The following is a 23,784-nucleotide window of genomic DNA, read 5'->3' on the forward strand; positions in this document are numbered from 1 at the left end:
TTGCAGACTCGCCCAAGGTAATAGGCTGAGAGATTTTATATGAAAATATAGGATCTGGTTGCTTTTTTTGTTTTTTTGTTCTAAAGATTTTATTTATTTTTTATACAGGGAGCAAGGCAACACAAGCAGGGACGAGAGGGAAGGGGCAGAGGGAGAGGGAGAAACAGGCCCCCTGCTGAGCAGGGAGCTGGTGGTTGGGCTCCATCCCAGGACCTGATCATGACCTGAGCCGAAGGCCAATGCTTAACCGACTGAGCTCCCCAGGCGCCCCCTGGCTGATTTTGAGAGGAATCTGGTACATGCTGCCAGCCAGGTTTGGTCATGTCTTCAGGGTGTGGTCTCATGACTAGCGCTTGTGCTGGCCATCGGAGTCTACATTGAGGTTGGCAAAGATGTCAAGATGGATACTGAATTCCTGGAACAGAGGGTTCTACAGAAAAACAGTGAAGGGGAGGAGGAGGCTTCAAGAATGAGAAGAGAAAAATTTGTTCAGTTTAAAGTCAAGGTTTGCTGAAGCATTAGTGTGTTCATCTTAATTTCTATCCATCTTTACGTTTCTATAGTGGTTTCACATCCTGTATGTGGTATATTATTATAGTAGCCTAAACGGACAAGGACCCTGAGGCTAGGTTGGAAGACTATCTGGTTTCCACCTGTCTCTTGTCTCTTAACCCTTGCCCAATGGCCACATGGAAATTACCCTTTATTTTTCACAAAAAGGGGCCTATGTCTGTAGCTGAGTAGTTTTCTTTTTAAAGTTTGCCTTTGTTTTTAAAGATTTTATTTATTTATTCATGAGAGAGAGAGAGAAAGAGAGAGAGAGAGGCAGAGACACAGGCAGAGGGAGAAGCAGGCTCCATGCAGGGAGCCCGACGTGGGACTCGATCCTGGGTCTCCAGGATCACACCCTGGACTGAAGGTGGCGCTAGACCGCTGAGCCACCCAACGCTGCCCCGCTGAGTAGTTTTCTTAGTCTTCCAGCCCATATAAGTTTGAAGGTCCAAAGGTCTATTTTGTACTGTCCTGTATTTTTTTAGTCCAAAATGCTACAATTATTTTAACTTCTCACAACTTCTTATGTGTCAATTTATAAACAACTCCATTAGACAAAGACCCATCAGGAAACCTTAAGATAACCTCTTCTCTACATTGGGATTCTCCTGAGGCTGCTGAGATACATCCTTCCCAAGAGTGGCAGCAACATTTTTGGTTCTTCATGCTCTTCCAGATGATTGCCACTTCTGCAAAGCAAGCAGCCACTATCAGATAAATGTGTGTGAATGATTCCAAAAATCCCAATTCCTGCCCTTTGAGCTGTTGGGTACAGAAGAGCTGTCCATGCCAAACTCAAGTTTAGAATCATGAACTAACAAATGTTTTAAGCCACTAAGTTTGAGTGGTTTGTTACAAAGCAAGAGAATTTGTAATGAACAGAAGGCATTAATACTTTGAAAGCCCTTGTATGTCCCTCCGTTTGTATCTTCTTCCTACTCTTCCAGAAGTAACTAGAATTCTAAATTACTAATAATTCCCTTGTTTTTATTTTTTTAAAGTTTAATCTACTTAAGTAATCTCTACACTTGACATGAGGCTTGAACTCACGACCCCGGTATCTAATCACATGCTATTCTGATGGAGCCAGCCAGGGACCTGTCCCTCGCTTTTATTTTTATTTATTTATTTATTTATGATAGTCACAGAGAGAGAGAGAGAGAGGCAGAGACACAGGCAGAGGGAGAAACAGGCTCCATGCACCGGGAGCCCAACGCGGGATTCGATCCCGGGTCTCCAGAATCGCGCCCTGGGCCAAAGGCAGGCGCCAAACCGCTGCGCCACCCAGGGATCCTCTGTCCCTTGCTTTTTAAGTTAATTTCACCACCTACCTAAGTACCTCTCAATGATGTATTGTATTGATGTTTTCAATAAAGAGGTTAAGTCATACTTTTGAATACTTTGGGGTCTGCTTTTTCACACATGACTTGAATTAACAAAACTAAAAGGCAACCAACAGAATGGGAGAAGATATCTGCGAATCTGATAATGGGCTAGTATCCAAAGTTTATGAAGAACTTATCAAACAACACCCAAAAAAACCCCAAATAATCCAGTTAAGAAATGGGCAGAAGACATGCATAGACACTTTTCCAAAGAAAACATCCAGGCAGCTAATAGACCCATGAAAAGATGCTCAACATCACTCATCATCAGGGAAATACAAATCAAAACCATGATGAGACACCACTTCACACTTGTCAGAATGTCCAAAGCTAACAACACTGGGAACAACCGATGTTGGCAAGGATGTGGAGAAAGGGGAACCCTTTTGTACGGGTTGGTGGGAATGTGAGCGGGTGCAGCCACTCTGGAAAACAGTATGGAGTTTTCTCAAAGTTTTGTAATGATGTGGATGGAACTCATGGTGTTATGCTAAAGTGAAAAAAGTCAGAGATAAATACCATGTGATTTCATTCATATGTAGAACTTAAGAAACTAAACAGATGAACATATGGGGGAGGGAAGAGAGGGAAACAAACCATAAAAGACTCTTAATGGAAAAAAAAAGGCTCTTAATGGTAGAGAAGAAACTGAGAAACTGAGAGGTGATGGAGGGAGGTGGGTGGGGGATGTGCTAGATGGGAGATGGGTACTCATCATGATGAGCACTGTTTTGTACTTAAGTGATGAACCACTGAATTCTACTCCTGAAACCAATATTGTACTAGAATTTAAATAAAGCTTTGAAAACAACAACAAAAAACACCAGACACTCCCAAAGCATCTTTTCTCATTTACTGGATACAACATCTACTTTCTTTCAAAATATTAATTACCTTTGGGGTGGATATTTTTCTGATGCCTGGATTGTATTTCTTTGCCTCCCCTCAGCCCTAACAGTGTCTGACTTTTTTTTTTTTTTTTAAGATTTTTTTTTTTTATTCTTGAGAGATAGAAAGAGAGAGAGAGCCAGAGACACAGGCAGAGACAGAGCCAGAGACACAGGCAGAGGGAGAAGCAGGCTCCATGCACCGGGAGCCCGACGTGGGATTCGATCCCGGGTCTCCAGGATCGCGCCCTGGGCCAAAGGCAGGCGCCAAACCGCTGCGCCACCCAGGGATCCCAGTGTGTCTGACTTCTTAATGTACTGGAGATTTTCTGCAATTATCCTGGCTCTAAGTTCATATTTAATGGTAGTGAATAAAGTGTCTACCCCATGTATACATGTGACTCAAAATTAGTGGGCTTCACTGAAGAATGATGAAGTGGCAAGCAGGCTTTTCACCAAGATACAACCAAAAGTTGAGTATCTGCAATCTTTTCTCTAAGGCCAATTAATTTCTCTGAAGAAAACAACTCTGATAGAGGTTATACCCATGGCCAGCATTGTGGGAACATGATTAGGGAGCCCACATTCAGAATACATATTTTCACTTAATCTGTATTTTTAAGCCTATATATATTTAACCCAGGCTTTCTGTTATTCCTGGTACCCTGTTAAATCTGATCTTCCACTTGAGTGGCTCAAGAGAATTAACCTCTGGCCTCCTGCTCAAAAAGATGGAAGGAAAAAAAATGGTCACCTGACTTAAGTACTTAAGTAAGGGCAGAAAAAAGATAATTCAATGATTTTGTACACAGACTTGCAACCAATCTTTTTAATGTCCCAAGTATCGTTTCTGAATAAGAGCACCAATCTCTCTAGGTAAAGAGCATCTTTTCTGGATACCAGCCTATCTCATTGAACTGCCTTTTGCAGGCACTCAGATTAGAGCTTCCTTGGTTCTGGCTCTGCTAATAAGTCAGTCTTTCTCTACTTGCATTTTGTTTTCCAAGAATTTATTGAATTCTCTTATGCTTTGATATCTTGCTTCCTGTTTTATCATGTGTGGCTACACTTTACTGTTATTTTACTAAAATTTCAGGAGAGAGACAAAATAATAGTCTGCAGTTTTAGTGGAAAGTCTTCAAAGGGAATTGTAAATAATCCTGAAATATTTGATATGGAAATGTTTTCCATGCATTTCCCTTCCTAGAAGATTTTATTATTTTATTAGATTTTATTTATTTATTCATGAGAGACACAGAGGGGAGAGGCAGAGACATAGGCAGAGGGAAAAGCAGGCTCCCTGTGGAGAGCCCCATGCAGGACTCGATCCCAGAACCCTGGGATCATATCCGGAGTCAAAGGCAGACACTCAACCACTGAGCCACACAGGTGCCCCCCTAGAAGTATTAATAAATCCTGTTAGAGACTTCTTAACAAAACAAATGGATGACCAAACACTGAACAAATAGGACTCTGAAATCAAATAAATGGACATTTTTAATGAAGGTCACATTTTAATATAGTTTTAAAACACTTCCAAATATAACTACAAATTTAATCAGGAAAAATACCTGAAAGGAACATGTATCTTAATTAACCACTGGTACATTATTTTAAAGAATTATTTTCCTGAATCCTTGGCTTACTTCATTGGGTTTATAAAGATATAAACCTCCTGATTTTTTTCATTTGAATTATTTTGTACTAAATGTAGTTTTTCCCATTTGATAATTATAAATAAACCTGTTGACAAAAAAAAAATCACATTTTAAATAGGGAAAAAAGTTTCCTTAATAAGTTGGTAAAGACTGTAAGTTGATACTTTTAAAATTCTGATTTACTATAAAGTAGCAATTAGTAAAATCCACACCCTCCCTTAAATTCAGCTTTCTATTGCAAAAATCTTTGTTAAAAAATGTACTCTGAGTGCAATAAAATCTCCACCTTTTTTTTTTTAAATCAACAAATAGACATACTAAAATAATTCATCATGACAATCAGCAGATTTAACAGCATCAGGTTTGCTAAGGAAAACATTACTGTGGAAGGCATCTAAGGAGTCTAAAATGGTTTTGTCGTGGCAACAGGCTTCAAGCTGATGCTCATACTATTGTTAAAAAACAGCTTCCCCCCCCTTTATGGTGAAACATCAGTGCATATTCCTTTACATATTAAAAAACTTAAATTTTTAAAATTATCAATTTGCTTTAAAATAGTTTAACTCACCTTGAAAACACAGATTGGCTATGATAAATCCATTATTTAATAAGTTGGGTATTTCTAATGACCTAAAAGAAAAGGACTAAAACTCATGGAAAAGTCAGGAAGTTCTAATGTAGGTCAGAAAAGAGGGAGAGGAGTCTGATGCTTTTTGTGGAATGGAAGAACAACAATTTTAATATCTATTTTAAAATACTGAAACATTTTAGGGGTCAGTCTCTACTACTTTTAAAACACAGCAGTAAACCAAAAATATTAAAACATGAACCCTATCTCATTCTCAAAAACAATTTTCTGCTACATACATAAATAAAAAGTGCTTGCAACTAATAATATACAACACTAAAAAATAAGTCTTGAAATTTCACGTAGGCCTATGTCTCATTGCCAGCAATGAGTGTTATATGCTAATGTGTCATATATTCACAAAAGACAAAAAATATATATCCAATTATTATTTCCTATGGTTCTAATGTTATTATACCACTGAGCATAAAATAATCTTTTACATAGTAATTAAAACACACAGATTATATTATGGAAAAGTAAAAATGCAAGGAAATCCTCCTTAGGGATTTCTGAAGATTAAGTGTTTATACTAGTTCATAATGAAAAACATGAATAGAACACAATTCTGGAAAAAAAAACTAATTTATTTGTTTATAAGATAAAATGTAATGAGTGATCTTAGTTTAGATGCCAAGAAGTGATAGCTTAAGGTGTCATCTTAACCAAGAATAAATTCATAGTATTTCTTACTCACTTAAATAAGACAGGAAGGGAAATTCTAATTCCTGTTACCTGTCAGTCACTTAAAAAAATTCTTAAGAAGTTAAAATAAAAAAAAAAAAAAACACCTTGGGTTTTTGGTTACTCTTTAAAGTCAAAATTTCCTGATACCCTGGAAGCAATGAGTTCAATTTGGTATCTTCTTGTGTTCTGGGGAACAACAGTAAGGTTTGTAGTGCTATTTCAGCCTTCAAATGCTGTGACCAATTATCTGTGAGTTATAGTCTGCAGGCTCCATTTTTAAAATATGTGGGATGACACTGTCAATTCGTACGTTGCCGATGAGACCTTTGAAAAACAATTCTTCAGTGATGGTAGCATTCATCAGTCTCAATGCTGGCAATCTGAGTAGTAATCTGGATAACCTAAAAGTAAAAGAAGGGAAAGGAAAAAACAAGAGTGTAAATCAAAAAGAAACTTAGTAGAAAAATATGAATAATTTTTGTATGTATATTGGTTGTGGTGTAATTTAACAAAGATCTGTCAAGAGTTAAAATAACTTAAGTATTTTCAAGCCTTAGAGGGTATGACAATCATCTGGATATAAATGCAGTGGATAAGACTTTGTAGGAAAGCCTTGCTCTTAGCTGCTACACTGTGTTGCCTCTGCCTGGCCATATGGGCCATGGAACTAAGTTACTTGTTTATTTTTAAAAAGATATGTTTATTTGAGAGAGAGAGAGAAAATCTCAAGCAGACTCCCCAATGAGTGCAGAGCCTGACAGAGGGCTGATCTCATGACCCTGAGATCATGACCTGAGCTGAAATCAAGAGTTGGACACAATCGGCTGAGCCACCCAAGTGCTCCACCATGGAACTAAGTTATTAAAGCAGAGATCAAATTATATACTTAAGAATGGCTTATAGACTCAGTTGAGGTTGTAAGAAGAGCAATGTTTTGTGTTATCAAGACACATGGGGCTCAATGGTTATCAAAAAACAAATGGAAATGGTAAAACAGGCAGTAGTTATTACTGGGAAGAGCACAGAATACAAAATCAAGACCATTGGTTCCAATCTTGATTCAACGACCTCTCTACTTATGTGAATGAGTGTTAGCCACTTACTCCTGGTTTCTCTGTGTTGTGGTAAAGATCAATGAAATGATTCCTACCAGTTTCTATGCTACTGAGGATTTTAAAGGCAAAACCATACACTGCATAAGGTATAAGTTGAAAACTGCTATCCAAAGATAATTTATTATTTTTAAACAAATCAGAATATAAGAAACTGAGAGAATTCCAGAGATTAGTCGAAGTATGTGGATCCTAATGGAACTGAGGTCAGTAAACCAGCTGTATGTCAAGGAGGAAAAATTTAAATACTACATTTGTACATTGAGATATAAAACAACTTTCAAACTTTAAAAACTGAGAACAATCATAACAAAACCAACAATAAAAAATCTAACTTTCCAAAAAGCTTGGGTATGTGTAACCCTCTTGTATTCTAAGGCCTTGCACTCTAACATCTGAGACCAACTGAAAAGAGGATTAAGTTACTTTCTTGTAGCCACTACTCTCCTCAAACTACCCAATTCTTGTCTGTTCTACCACCTGAGCTGCAGCAATAAGACTGGTAGGAAAACTGGTTAGGTAAACTAAGGATGGTTTTCATGATGGAACTGGCTTATAAACCTACTATGTAGTATCTGTAAAAAATTATTTTACCTTATTTTATTAATATGAAGCATGTTAAATTAATAATAGTAAACACATTTATATAGCCCTTATTATATCATACATATATGTTACATGATATGCAATATAATACACTATACAATAGGCACTGTCCCAAGCTATTTACATGCATTAACTGATTTAATCATTACACGAATTGTGGGTACTATTATCTACATTTTACAGATAAAGAAACTGAAACACAGAAGTTGAATAACTTGTCTAAGGTCATACATATAGTGAGTGAGTGACTGGGTCAGGAGTCAAGCCCTGGTCTTCTGGCTGTGACAGCCATGTGCTTAACTACTCTCCAATACCATCCCTCTTCAAAAATTAAGTTTGATCTTATAAAAAAATTTCTTTTCAAGGGAATACCTTGGTATTCAAGAAATACCTTGGTAGAAATACCATAAACCAAATTCCTAAATTATTTATAAAATAGTCAAATGGTGTTTTTATTCATTTATTCCTGTTTTTTTCCCTTTCACTAACATCCTTTACTTCATCTGAAGAAAACAGAGTTTGGGCACTAGAGTCAGGTAACCTGAGTTCCCAGGTAGGCCTACTACGGGTGTGCAACCTTGAGCAAGCTAGGCTTTCTCTGCTCAAGTCTCCTATAAATTGTAAGAAATGCCAAGAAATACTACCTGTAAATCACCTACAACAATGCACTTCTGCTTTTAGTAGCATTAACTATTTCAAAGGTCTGCTGACTAAAAACACTGATTTACACTTAGAATGGAAAATAATGAAGTAATAGATTCACAAAAAGTTTTAAGATGGATTTAATTAGATAGTATTTAACTTTTAGATACCTGTAGGTGTCATCAGGATATGTTTTCGTTATATAATCTTGGAATTCCACATATGCCTTTTCTTGAAATTTCTCAATTTGTTCCATGTTCTCTAGACCTGGATGATCTGAAACATTAAAGAATGTATGTTACCCTAGTTCTGAATCTCATTTAATAAGGACAGGTGAGATAGAGGGGGTGGGAAGTATGTTTAAAAAAAAAAAAAAAAAAGGCACTATCCTATGCATGGTTCTCTCACTCCACAAACATATTTAGTAATTCACCTACTAAATGCCAGACACTGTATTTTAAACCCTTTTTTTTAAATTAAAGATTTTATTTATTCATGAGAGACAGAGAGAGAGAGAGAACGAGAGACAGAGAGAGAAAGAGGCAGAGACACAGGCAGAGAGAGAAGCAGGCTCCATGCAGGGAGCCTGACGCGGGACTCAATCCTGGGTCTCCAGGAAACCTGATCCTGGAGACCTGTGATCAGGCCCCGGGGTGAAGGTGGCACTAAACCGCTGAGCCACCCGGGCTGCCCTTTAAACCCTTTTTTAAAAAGTTATTTATTTTTAAAGATTTTATTTATTTGAGAGAGAGAGAGGGAGAATAATCAAGGGGAGGGGCATAGGGAGAGGGTGAAGCAGACTCGCCGCTGAGCTATGGCCTCTATTCCAGGAACTTGGGATCGTGACCTGAGCAGAAGGCAGAGGCTTAACTGATTGAGCCACCCAGGTGCCCCTGTACTTTAAACCCTTAAAACTATTTTGTTTCATATACATATTCTAAAACATAAATGACATCACTGGTTTCTACTAAAATAGTTTTCTCTATTCCAAAAGCCATGGAAGGGAGTTTGATCATTTTGCTTCAACAGGAACAAAAAAATAAAATGAGCTTCATTAAAGAAGCACTTTAATCCAATGAAATATTTGCAGATTATATTCTATGCTATTTTTTTTTTCATTAGAACCCCCTCATCATTGTTAGGATCATTGCTAGGTAAAAATATACGTCTGAAATTATCAAACAATGGACAGTATCTCTATCAGAAAAACTATAATGCAAAAAGAGGAAACTATATAAACATTTCAATAGTCACTATAAAATTTCACAAAAATGGGAATAGTAAGAGAACTTAGGCAATACTGAAAAACATGGGAAACTGCTCTAACGAGAATAAAAATTAAATAGAAAATATTGGTAATATCTAATAAAATAAAATTGCATTAAATCAAATTTATGTTCTTTCAATTTTAAAGAAAATGAAGGTGGCAAATTGGCTGTGATTAAAATGGAAGTACATGTCATTAATTTACATAAAATACTGTAAGAAACAGGAAAAAAAAAAGCTTTGTCATACTGGTATCACTGAGTTTAAGATGCAAGTTTCCTTAGGTAATTTTATTATCATGTACAGAATAGAAATATATACCAAAATAAAAAATATAGGATCTGAAAGAATAAATTTTTCTTACTCATAAATTGATCATTGAACTGTCATTTTACAATGTGAATGCTAGAAACTGGCAGGAAATGGCAAGAAAATAAGAGACATTTTTCTATCTGTTGGTAACTCTAATAAGAGGTTCTAAGTTTAACCCATTAACAAACCAATACTCACCTTTGCCTTCTAATGATGCCTACCAAAATATGCCTAAGAACTCAAATGTTGTTGTGGACATAATTATGTCATTTCAATGATTTCTTTCCTTTTCGTACTTAGATAAATGCCTACCATCCATAAAATCCACTAATTTAAAGTGTGTGATTCAATAGTTTTTAGTATATCCAGAGTTGTGCAGCAATTGTCATTATGACTGAATTTTATAACATGTTTGTCACCCCAAGAGAAACTCTCTGTCCACTAGGAGTCACTTTCTATGCACCCCCACCCCTTAATCCCTGGTAGCTATGAATCTATTTTCTGTCTCTACAGATTTACCCATTCTAGACATTTCATATAAATGGAATCATATAAAATGTGGTCTTTTGTGACTCACTTCTTCCACTTACTGTACTGTTTTCAACCATGGTGTAGCATGTATCAGAATTTCATTCCTTTTAATGGCTGACTGATTCTCCCCTGTATGTGGATACTACATCTGGTTTATTCATTTGTTGATGGACACTTGGGCTGTTTCCACTTTAACTGCATCATTTCACATCCCCACCAGCAATGTATGATATTTTGATTTCTCCATACCCTCAAATACTATGTGTTACAAGACTGTATTTATTTATTTAAGAGAGCGAGCGAGCATTAGAGGGCACAAGGAAGGGAAAAGCAGATTCCCCACTAAGCAAGGAGCCCAATGTGGGGCTTGATCCCAGGACCTGAGATCATGACCTGAGCTGAGGGTAGACACTTAGCGGTGCCCTGCAAATACTATATTTTAAAAAAGAAGTAAATATGTATGTACCTGGACTGAAGAGTACTATTGCCTTCAGGTAGGCATATTCATATCCATCAATGCAGAGTTTAACCATGCTGTTACAGAACTCCTGTAGCTTAAAGATGTGCTCCATCAATAATTTTCTTCTTTCTGTTGACATTTTATCTTTAAAAACAAATAAATAAATGACAACTTCTAGTTTTTGGCTAAAATTTTTTAACCAAGTAATTCCTTCTCATTAATTTCTAGCTTTGAATATAACCAATCTGTCAGTGTTTAAAATTAAATATCTCTGCAAGTAAAGATGAAACTAATTAGTGATCTTCAGCCATTGCTCATTCAAGCAAAAACAAAAAAACAAACAAACAAAAAAAAAAACCCCAAGCTGTTAGCAAAACAAAACAAAATCCCAACAAATTTAGTGTTTCAAGATACACCTTTGAAAGATAAGCTGTAAAGATAACCTCCTGAAAAACTGGCCTACAAAAGACCCAAATTTCGATAACAAGATTTTATTTAAGTTTATAATTGGTTGAAAAAAATGAGCAAAAGCACCTTGATGTTTTAAAGTTACTAATACTACTAAAATAAAAACAAATACTTGGTAAAAAACACTGCCAAGACCAAAGAAAAGTTGATATAATAAAGTTTCATAAAAAATTTTATTGTGTTTATGTTTAAAATACATCTGATTAGCCAACTATAGCTTTAGTGAAGTAGGCTATTTATAATCCTTTACAAATTCATGATAAATTAATCAAGACTAGGAGTCCATAAATAAGATGGAATAGTGTTAATTCTAGCATATCTACTGTTAATGATGCGGTTAATCAATCATCTTAATGACTTCTCTGCCCTCAAACAGGAAGTGGAAGCAGATGATTTAAAAATAATGTAAAACAATGAGAAATGAGACATGCTAAGGAAATAAAACATAATTCCCAATTTGTAAATTATTCCTAAATTCAAAAAGCAGTTCTTCCCATTTGAAGATGGGACATGCTCATGGTTAGTCACAAGCCAATTTAAAGTTAAACATTTATAAATCAATGATTCCCTCTTTCTTCAAATAAAGCTGTAATTACCATGGCATCAAGGAAAGATACAAGAGTAGACTATTCTGTGACTCTTCAGTACTATTTACATGAGAGAATACATCCCAATGAACGGATTTAAAAAAAAAAAAAATCAGCCTATGTTGGGATTCAAAGGACTATAGTAAAAAAAAGTTTGAAAATTGGTGGGAAGTATGTATTTAAAAATATCTGATCACCTCTGTGTAAGCTAACCCTGGATTCTTTGGTACCTATGTTCAAGTATGCAAAAAAATCAAAGGGCTTAGTCAGAAGCAGCCTGTCAGACTTAAAAATATAATTTTTTCAGTTTTGTTATGCTCTTTTGAAAATATTTTTAGGTGACTAATGGATGAATTAATCAAAATGTAAAAGTTACCACTAGTAAAAAGGCTGTTGGTATCTAAAACATTAATTAGCTATCTGATTTTAATGATAATATACTTTGTAGAACTGACACCCTGCCTCCTCTGATAGCCTGGAAAAAGAAAATATAAAATGTTCCTTACCCTGTTGAAGGCTACTGTGAAGACAATTGACAAATGTTGCTAATATAGTTGCCACATTCATCACTTGCCAGCACTGGGCAAGACCAAGAGTAAAAAGTTCATTCCAATAAGCTTTCACCAATGATATGCTATTTTCTTGCCTATTAGAACAAAACACAACAAACACGTATCAGATATTAACATGTATTTTATAAATTTTACAACTGACTCTTTTATTTAAAAATATTACTGAACTAAAATTATCCTAGAAAGATCACTGGACATGGACCTGATCAATTGCCTTTTGTATAACTGATAGCAATCGATGAAGAAGAGTTAGAAATTTAATTGTTAGCTAGCTTATTATTTAATCAGCCAGTTTATAAGAACAGTTGCAGGTAGTTTTCAGGGGCACCTGGCTGGCACAGTCAGTTTAGTGTCTGACTCTTGGTGTAAGCTCAGGTTGTGATCTCAGGATTATAAGACTGAGCCCTTTGTTGGGCTCTGTGCTCAGTGTAGAGTGTGCTTGAGATTCTCTCCCTCTCCCTCTACCTCTCCCACTTGCGTGTATTCCCTAAAATAAATAAATAAACCTTCAAAAGCAAAACAAAAACAGTTGCAGGTAGAATTTGGGACTAAAAATTGGGGCTTTAATTCTACATTTCATGGAAACAGATGGAATAAAGATTATTTTAAACAATATTAAAAGCAAAAGCATACATTAAAAACTTTCCCAAGTTTTTTTCTGCTTTAAATGAAGGCTAATGTTTTTTAAAGAAAAGGTAATTGGAATGAATTGATGATAGGTAAGCAAATGATTTCCTGGGAGAAATGGTTTATTCTCTAAGTTATGTTTCAGATGTGATACTGGTATCCCTATACATGACATACTGAGGATTTTGCTAGGAGTAATGAAAATAAGAAAGGTCCCTCTCCTGAATTTCTGAATAAGATATGTCAAGAGCATGAGAGAGTAGAAAAAATACTAGAATAGAAATCAACCAGGGTTTTAAAACCTAGATCATCCACTAATTATCCATTTGAAATCTGGCTAATAAGCTTCCCAGGTCTCAGCTGCTCAGCTGTATAAAATGAAGAGAAACCGTATGTCCTATACCCTGCTCAGAGTTATTATGAGATGTAAACATAAGAATTATGTGAATAGAGGATGACATAAAGTATATGCCAGGCATTGTTCAAGGCACTGGAGAAATAGCAATAAACAGGAAGGATTAAGTCTGCCTCCATGACACAGAAGGTAAACATAAAAAATACCATTTCAAATATTTTATATAAATATTATACACACATGCAAATGGTTATATATACATTAAGTTACTTTCAGGTAATAAAATTCTACATTACTATAAAGTAGGGCGATGTATAAAAATGGGGGGGGGGAGTGTTCAGGTAAGGGGGCTAGAGAAGGCCTATCTGAGGGGCTGACATCTGAGTAGAGAAAGATGGGAAAAACTTAAAAAGATCTAGGGCACTGCTAATTTCTTATGGCAATCAAAATCTATTTGAAAGTGAAGTTTTAAATGAAAAAAAAAATCAGTATTTTCAAATCTCCAAATAAAAAAATGATGTAAAATTTAAATCTTAAAATCAAAGAAAAGAGAACAAGATACTATTTTCATGTATCAGAAAAGACAGCTAAAATCAGAATTTTTTTTTTTTAAAGATTTATTTATTTATGATAGAGAGAGAGAGAGGCAGAGACACAGGAGGAGGGAGAAGCAGGCTCCATGCCAGGAGCCCGACGTGGGACTCAATCTTGGGACTTCAGGATCGCGCCCTGGGCCAAAGGCAGGCGCCAAACCGCTGAGCCACCCAGGGATCCCTTGAAATCAGAATTGAGAAAATATGCATTCATTCTCATATAAGCATTGCTGATGTTAACTGACTCAACATCTTTTTGGAAGACAATTTAATAGTCCCTATCTATCTAAAAACTAGAACATATACTCTGTTAGACTCAGCAATTCCACTTATAAGAATCTATTTTATAGAGATACACAAAGTAGGTAAATTATATTTACAAATATATATTATATTTACAGTAAGTACTGCAGCACTGGTTAGAGTAACAAAGAAAATTAACAAGAACCCAAATGTCTACTAATGAAGGATGAGTAAATCAATAGTAGATCCTGTAAAAGAGAATACTAGGTAACTGTTAAGAATAAATTTACATGTGCTGACATAAGAAGAAATCCAACTGTAAAGAGAAAGACAAAGAATAGGATATGCAACTGTATATTGGATTGCTAAAATAGGGAACTGAAAAGGCCTGGTAGGAGGACACCAAATTGTTAATTAGTGGGGTTAGTTACCCCCGGAGGATGAAGTTTTACTTTATACTTCTATACTACGACATTTATTTTTTAGAGATTTTATTTATTTATTTATTTGAGAGACAGTAAGTGAGAGATTCTTAAGTTTTAAGGAGGAATCAGCTAACCAAGGTAATTAGTGGACACAGGACAAGAAAAGGAACACAGCCAACTGATTAAACAACAACAACAACAACAACAACAAAGCTCTTTCTGGTCTGTGCTACTACTCGTAGTAAAGAAAGTACTCTGACTTTGTTGTAGAAAGCTCAGAGAAAAGGTTAAGGAGTAACCGTGCAGAGGATGAGGAACACCAAAATTGTTATGAATACCTCAAAAAAAAAAGGTGAAAAGTGGCAAATGAGGAATAAGCCATCATACTATTGTGTTTCCAAAGGAACACTGAAAGAACTAAATATGGAGATTAATTACAGAAAGATAACTATATTTACATCTTCATCCAAAACAAAACCTCAAATATCCTTGTAGTACAGCTAGCTATGCTGTTCAAATGTCTGAACATTTGAAGGAAAGGAAAACAGCAAGTCCTTTTTAAAAAGAAGATTCCTAAGAGAGTGAAGGAAAACAAGCACTGATAATCTAGTTTGTAGCAGCACTAGATAAGGTGATATACACTCATCATCTCAGCTATGTAGCCTCACCAGCAAGAAAGCATTTCTGCTCTTAATTCATAAACGTAGAAACAGAGCTTAGTTAAGTAGCAAAGCTCACAGATGAATAAATCTGGAATTTGAATCCCGCTGTTCAAAATCTATGCTTTTGTATAAATCATTAAAATTTTAGCAAATAAAATGCTAAAGTCCAATTTCTTAGTAGAGAATCCCTATTTACAGCTAATATTCTGTGACAGTAAGAGCATGTTTGCTATCAACTTTTTTCTGTTAAAAACAAATAACTTGGACGCCTGGGTGGCTTAGTGGTTGAGCTGCTGCCTTTTGCTCCGGGAGTGATCCTGGGGTCCTGGGATCAAGTCCCGCCCATATTGGGCTCCCTGTGAGGAGTCTGCTTCTCCCTTTGCCTATGTCTCTGCCTCTCCCTGTGTCTTTCATGAATAAATAAATAAAATCTTTATAACAAAAATAAAAAAAATAACTATAGTAATTACATTATACTATCTAATTTCAAAACATCTTTCCTTTGAAAAGTAAAAGTTGCTAATAAATAGGGGTAATTTAAGTACCAGTTAGGTATGCTGAAAGGAATGCCAGTGTTATTTAATAAAGGCATTAGGTTGCATAACAGTAAATATGTCAACTTCTTTTACAAATAGCTATAGGTATTCTTCTCTATTCTTCTATATTGTTAAGTTCTTTTTTTTTAAGTTCTTTAAAATATGTACATAATACTCATAATTAGGGATCAGATAATTGTTTATACTATTTATCTTGATAAAGTAATGTGACTTTAGAAGTCACTTATACCTGGGGATACCCTAACCATTTGTCTTCTACGCAAATAAACCCAAGGCATTATACTTTACCTAGCAGCATCTGTTTGAAAAGAAGACATTGGAAAAGTAGTCAGTGATAAGGCAATAGAGCTTGTTTTCAACCCATGTCTATAGTAAACATTATTTTGTCTCAGTGGGATTTTAAAAGATATATCCTTCAGGTTTAGTATTTATGGAAAGTTTCTTAAATTACTCAAGAAATAAAGTTTTCTGTAGCAAATAGTGCTACTTTAGAACTTTGGTTATATTACAAGAATCTAGGTAGGGAGGACTGCTGACAAATCATGCCAAATACCCATAACTGAACCTACTACTGTGCAGTCACATAAATTATGCAGGTAGAAGTGAGAAACAACTGAATTCCTGTAAGTATTGAAATGACAAATCTTAAAAAGTAATATCCTTGTAGAACACAAAGGACTGTACAATACAAACAGTATTAACCATCCATTGTTTGAAAGGTTCTTAAAGGTACTGTTCCCCTCCATTCAAGTAAGTAATCAAACCAAACTTGACTTTTAGAAAATGATTAATGTTGCTTATCTGTTTCTCTCTGTAACATTAGGGCTTTGTTCTCAAGTTTTGTGTCTAGGGACAAAAATGCAACCAGTGTCAGTTTCTAGGAGATTCAGAATAGCTGTTATTACCACACAACAGAATTTCCCATCATCAATACTTAGTCTTCTTTCATCTGATTAATTCAAACTACAAATGATCTAGATGGGGACCATAAGAGTTTATGTATCGATTAATAGCCTCACATGCACCAATGGTTAATTCTAATTGCAAAGACTCCTGTAGCTGTTACATTAAAACCAATTTTCAGTACAGATCAGAGGGAAATGTGGCTGCCACTGTAAAACTATTATAACTGTAAACCTCAGGCTTTATTTTTGGTTTCTTTAACATTTGGAGAATGTTTCCATATAATAATTACACTTAATTTAATAGAAGTACTTAAGATCAATAGTGTTATATAATAAAGAGTTCAAAGCACTCGCTCTTGTTTTTTTAAATTGATACCCTGTTATAAAAAAATGGCTCCTGGCTACATTTCAACACAAAAGTACTCCAGTTACAAGTATAGGGAACTAATTAAACCTAATCTTAAAATAAATTGTGAATATGTAAATTTATATATTTTAATTTTTTGTTAAAAAAAAGCAGCCTGGAGAAATTCTGAAAACTAAATGTTATTTTGAGAGAAAAGGCTAACAATAGTTCTAAAGGTTAACCATTCTAAATCAGGCTTTCAATCTATGCAATTATATTAGTTAAGTATGTGATTTAATGCATAGTACACCCAACACCAAATTATAAACCAGTGACAGTGGGGTTCTATGTGTGACTTTTTTTAAAAGTAGGCTAAAACCCAGCAAGAGCCCAGCAAGAGCCCAACGTGGGGCTCGAACTCATGACCCTGAGGATCAAGACCTGTACGGAGATCAAGTCAGATGCTTAACAGACTGATCTACCCAGGTGCCCCTATGTAGGCTTTTTAAGGTCATGATTGAGATTTATTTCTTATTCCTATTATAAAATATTCTGTGAGAATAAAGGATGGGCAGTTATCACTCTTATCTGGCAAACAGGAGAGCAGATGTACAGCATATGAAAGCATATTGAAATTTATGCTTATTTATGAAATCATATTGGTGAATAGGGCCCTCTGACTAGAAAAATACTTTTCTAACTATGGGCTTAACTTTTTCCATCACCTCTTTGCCTCTTCATACCAGTTACTTTAACACAATCTAAATAAATTTGGCAACCTTCAGGTAATACAGATGTAATACAGATTACTCATGTAGTCCTTAGTGGTAGGTATTTCCAAATTATCACAGTGGTACTATGGGGTTGATAATTTTTCCCCCTTCTCCACTTCTTGTAACCATAGACCGGAAAACCATTGTTTCTATTTTGAAACATTCACTGTATGCCAGTTTCAGCTCCTTTAACCCCAGGACATACCTACAGCCTCCCTATCCTCAAAGATAGCCTACTATAAATGCTGGCCATGACTTATCAGCTCCACTGCATATATTCCATTTGAATTATTAACTCAAATTATGTAACATGGATACTCTTCCCACATAAAGATAATATAAGAAAATACTGCCATAATTTGTCAAATAAATAACAAAACTTAATAATGTCATACCATTTTTTCCTTTAATGCAAAACCATCCAAAATAAAAGTGCTTGCTTAGCGTACATTTGTGCTATAAAAAAATCACATTTATACTCAAGGACTTCAAAACACTTACCCTAGAGCCTGGAAGGAAGGAATCGAAAGTGCCCAGTGCATTGATAAGAACAGCAGCCTGGAGGCAGACTCCCCAATGTAGTGCACATTCAGGTACTCAGGCATAGGAGAAGGCATGGTGAGCTAGTATGAACAGGGACTGAGGTAAATTATCTTATGATAGTTCTAAATTAGAATTTCTTTGAAAAAGTTAAATGTAAACATATCAAATATGAGTTTGATATATTCACCAAAAGGCAAGTCTTGAAATAATCCAAGTGACTGGATTTTACAGCTAAAAATAGGATTTAGAAAGAGTAGGTCATAATTGCTAACAAACCAATATTCAGACAAGCAGAATCCCATTTAATAAATACTAATCATGATACTCTCTGGTTGTGTTTTTATAAAAGTTATTTCTGCTTGGTCTAACAAGGGTATTTTTTTTTCCCTTTCTTCTCTTCCTTTATAAATAATGGTAAACAACAAATTGAGTTTAAGGAACAATCTTGTATGTTAAATGTTCCTTTCATGCAGGCTATGGGGAATAACAAATTCCAATTGTACAGGGTCAGAAGAATAATGAGTGAAGTGGGCCTGCTGGTGCCATCTAAGGAAGGGCATATTCCCAGATAAAAAGCATAGCTATGGGGATCCCTGGGTGGCTCAGCGGTTTGGCACCTGCCTTTGGCCCAGGGCGCGATCCTGGAGTCCCGGGATTGAGTCCCACATTGGGCTCCCGGCATGGAGCCTGCTTATCCTTCTGCCTGTGTCTCTGCCTCTCTCTCTCTCTCTCTCTCTCTCCCTATGTCTATCATTAAAAAAACAAAAACAAAAAAGCATAGCTATGACTTGAATTCCACATATTGAAAACATGGTAATTTGGGCTCAGGACTGCCTACTCTGTTTTTCAAAGAGCAGGTTCTGTGTGAAATCTACAGGTAAAACAAAATATGTCTATGGCTATTATACTCACAGGCTGTCAGTTTGTACTGCTGACCTTAGGCAGTTATGTTAAGTGTGTGTCAACTGTTGAAAATAAATATCCCACATCAAAACACTTCTAAAAGCATTTTTGAAAATCTTGTTAAATGAAATATAATTTCATCCATAAGAAACACTAACCTAAATTTCTATCACTAAGGAAAATAATGTATGCTATAAAGTACTTTGTAGGCATTAAAATTAGTGAGATACAACGGCTTAGAAAAAAAATACCTCACAGACATCTATGTGGAAAAACTATGAAACAATATGTAGATGACCCAATTTATGTTAAAGAAAAAGGGACAGTGTGTGTGTGTGTGTACACATAAATATATATAAAAAGAACAGAAGATGTACCACAGAGTTAACAGTGGCTACCTCAGAGGTGGAGTAGGTGGATGTACCCATATGTATTCTTCTGGGGAATGGATAGCTTTAATCAGATTCTCAAAGGTGTCTATGATACCTAACAGATCAAAAGGTTTTCATCAAAATGATATAAAAGTTCTCCAGAAATGTTAGATAAAAATGTAAAAAATATTAACTGCCTTTGTTCATTATTAGCCACAAATGGTTTATCTATTTATAAATGGTGCCAACTAATGAAACGACAGAGAAATTAACAGCTGAAATTCCACATATGAGAAGAGTATTTTTTATTAAAAGAAAAAAACTTTTTAAAAGATTTTATTTTTAAGTGACCTCTATACTCAATGTGGGGCTCGAACTCACAACCCTGAGATTAAAAGTCACCAACTGAGCCAGCCAGGCACCCAGAGAGTATTTTTTAAATGCCTGAGAAATGTTTTATGGGGTAGTAAATTAAAATGCCATTATTTAAAGAGAATTCTTAAGATAACTATAGGCAGGCAGATATTAAACATCTTAAATATAATTATCAGGATGCAACTGCTTCTATACATAAGTATATAAAAAAAACAAACTGGGAACTATTATACCTTTTCAGAACTGCCCAAGGTGAGGAGGGGAAACAAAGCCTGAAAAATCAGGGGAATTACCAGAGATGACTAGTTTTGGGGGTAGACTAAGTAAGATGCAAAACAAGAGTTGTTTAAACAAAACAAATAGTTTAAAATCACTTTTAAGAAAATAAAATAGTGTTAAAAATTAGATATAAGGGTAAAAGATAGATGTACCTTGACTGACACAACAGTGATGGTAATGTTGAAAACTGTGCTTTAATCAGAAAATTGAAATCATTTGCAATATATACTAGAGGAATTCATGATTTAAAAGACTGCCATGTTGTATTATAAAGAGAAGAAATATCTCATAATTTATGTTTTACATAATTTTCTTAAAGCAAGATACACTTCTAGCATTATAAATTGGCCAGTACTGGCTGAAGAAAAAAGAATTTATTCAAGAACTCTTTTAGATTGCAAAACAAAGATTTCTTCCTCTATATACAGAAGATAAGTTTCTAATAAAGGGGTGAAAAAGCTTCCCAAAAATGCCTGTAGACTTTCAGGTTTATAAATTGAATTACACACATTTTAAAAATTATACCCATTCAGTACATTGAGGTGATTTTTTTTAAGTAGGCTTCAGAGCCAGCATGGAGCCCAATAGAGGGCCCAAACTCATGACTGTGTGATCAAGACTTGAGTGGAGATCAAGAGTTGAATATTCAACCCACTACCCATTGAGCCACCCTGGTGCCCCAATATATTGAGATGATTTTTAAGAGTGTTGACATGAACTAAAAGTGGCTACCCATTTTAGAAGTTACTTGTCTATCATTACCTTTCTAGTAGTTTCTATAATTCTGATAATAAGCTAAATGATAGAACTTTAAAAAAAATCATTTGACTTGAGTTAGAAGATCTGAATTCTACTTCCAAAATGTCATTGTTATACATTATACATTATAATTCAGCAACAACTTACTGAAATTTCTTTCTTTCTTTTTTTTTTAAAGTAAACTAAACCTTCAATGTGGTACTCAAACTCACAACCCAAAAATCAAGAGTCACATACTCTACCAACTAAGCCAGCCAGATGCCCTGAGATTTTACTGTCAGATACTATGCTAAGTGCTGAAGCCTCAGTGGAAGAATAAAATGGAAATGGAAATGGAATGAGCTACAGAAAGGGCTAAGAAAGGGATGGCATGTCTGAGAAATGATGGGCAACTGAATCAGAATGTGGAAGGTCATGGACTTTATCTCACATGGGCAATGGAAGCTGATGAAAGCTTTCAGGTAGCAGAGTAACCTAAATGGACTGATTTTTAACAAACATCACTCTGTTACCAAGGCACAGGAGACAAGATGAAGAGACTGGAAACAAAGATAGTACTGTAAGTTTGAGTAAGAAATTTCAAAAGGCCTGGACATAAGATAAAAATGAAGAAGAAGGGAGAAATTCAAACAAAAGAATGAGAATGAGTAGGGTTTAATTAGGGAATGGAGGGAGTGAGGCGTGGAGAAATGATGATGACTCCCAAACATCAAATATGGTGACCAAAAGGATCGTGATTTGAATACTGAGATGATACATATGAAAGAACAGTTTTGGAAATCACCTACCTATCTTTGGAATATACACTTATTTCTAAATGGAAATTCTATCCACCTTGATTAACCATGTTATCAAATTATAAGAAACAAGAATAAAGTATATGAAATCACACCAAAAACTCTGAAATTAAAAAAATGCTTAATATGTCTATTGTTCTAGATCTCCAGAACCAAATTCCAAAATGCATTATTAGAATTACTTCTCCTGTTTGGTTGCTTTGAACAAGACACAGAAACCCTCCGAATCTTTTTTCATGTACAAAATGACAATAAAAATCCAAACTTTCACAACCAACTGTGATTAAAGCTCAAATATAAGAATGTACACATGAAAGCATGCTGTAAACTACACTGTATATAAATAGGGACAAAATGCTATTTAGCTCAGCTGCTAAGAGAGAAGTGAGTTTTTAATTACAAATGTCAGGTTTTGTAACTTACAACACATCAATGAGAAAGCCATCTACACGAAAGTACTGAGCTGGGAAGTGAGGAAAACATATAACTCTTGATTTCACAAAGGCAGTAAATAAGAATCAGAGGGAGAGAAGAAGCTGTCTTTGTCAGGAGACCAAGAAACTTCACAGTGTTGATTCTAAGGACACCCAGAGTACAGCAGGTCAAAGACTAAACAGAAAGGAAAACAAAAAAAACAAAACAAAACAAAACAAAAAAACCTTCAGAGAGAGGAAAAAAGTTCTGATCTGCCTAACTCATCTGTCCTTAACAAATATTTGAAAGAATCAAAATTTCAAGGACCAATATCAACAATAATAATACAAAAAAATTACTTCTACTTCCTGTAGAAGTACTCTATACTTTTTCTTGCAATACATATCTTTTTCCTCTCCTTCCCCATTTAAATCCAAAGGTAGAAAATAAAAGACAACAAAAGCAAGTCTATTATTTAGAATAAGAAAGAGCAATGGGTAAAAATCAGTTTTGCTTTATTCCACCCTTGTCCATAGCTCCTACCATAATTTTTAAGAATGGCATTATTCCCAATGTCTTTTCTTATAGTCCCCATAAAAATTTTTCATGTACGGTACAAATAAAACATTTCTAATTTTTTCCATATAGGTTATCTGTGGTAAAATTTTACATGAAGATTGGTTTCACTGTTATGTTTTACTGACTATATCAAGTTACAGCAATTTATTATGTCACTGAGTTTTCTCTGTGGCTACATCTACCATGTCAAATTTTACAAATATAAATTTTATTGTATGCAGTTTTAGCCAGTGTTAGATTTGTGTTATTTGTACCAGTCACACAAATCTCTATTTGATAACTGTGTATATTTTCATTAGAAACCCATGGAAACTTATAATTTGCTGACAGTACTCAGTCAGCAGAGCAAAGATAAAGAATGATTAAAACGGAGAGGTCAAAAAATCAAAGTCTTAATGTAGGGCTTCAAAAATCAGTGTATCTGTAGCTATAGTCCAAATAGTATTTGAATGATAAAGTTATTTTCTAATATTCTACATGTATTCTTTCCATCATGTATTAATGCATTTAAGGGAGCAAAAAAGAAACTACAAATTATCTCCTCCAAAATGATTAAAGTGTAAAAAGTTAAAAGCCAAAAGTTAAAATGTATTAAGTAATTTTTACATTCTTAAAATAATACTGAGAGCTAGCTAATTAGGGCAATACATAATAAATGGAGTTCTTTAGAGTTACTACGCTAAGAGTATCTGGGTCTCACGTACTGGTATACACTAAAGTAGTAGAAGCTAGGCACTGAACAAAACTGATACAGCCAACACATCATGAATGTCAATACTCAGTTAACAACACCCAAAAATCTAAATGTTCTAAAAGGCAGCTTTTATATACTTAAAACCATTAATCGATATTATAACCATGATTGATAAGCAGGATGCTTTATTGAGCCATCGCTTTATATAGCCAGGTGTGTATGTTTCAGCTA

The 23,784-nt window shown here is 35.0% G+C and overlaps 1 protein-coding gene across 5 annotated transcripts in view; it reads right to left on the reverse strand.

The window, feature by feature from the left end:
* Positions 1 to 4,303: 4,303 nt before the first annotated feature.
* Positions 4,304 to 23,784, reverse strand: part of NR2C1 (nuclear receptor subfamily 2 group C member 1) — a 45,796-nt gene continuing 26,315 nt past the window's right edge. For all 5 annotated transcript variants that reach the window (XM_026013003.2, XM_026013005.2, XM_026013006.2 and 2 more), the window contains 5 exons: positions 18,341 to 18,462; positions 12,288 to 12,427; positions 10,733 to 10,870; positions 8,328 to 8,433; positions 4,304 to 6,198 (listed from right to left, as the gene is read on the reverse strand). In XM_026013003.2, the coding sequence (XP_025868788.1) occupies positions 6,024 to 6,198; positions 8,328 to 8,433; positions 10,733 to 10,870; positions 12,288 to 12,427; positions 18,341 to 18,462 (681 nt within the window). In that variant the 3' untranslated portion in view covers positions 4,304 to 6,023. The remainder of the gene's footprint in view (positions 6,199 to 8,327; positions 8,434 to 10,732; positions 10,871 to 12,287; positions 12,428 to 18,340; positions 18,463 to 23,784) is intronic.

Source organism: Vulpes vulpes, chromosome 10, assembly GCF_048418805.1.
Source record: "Vulpes vulpes isolate BD-2025 chromosome 10, VulVul3, whole genome shotgun sequence".
NCBI classification, from domain to species: domain Eukaryota; kingdom Metazoa; phylum Chordata; class Mammalia; order Carnivora; family Canidae; genus Vulpes; species Vulpes vulpes.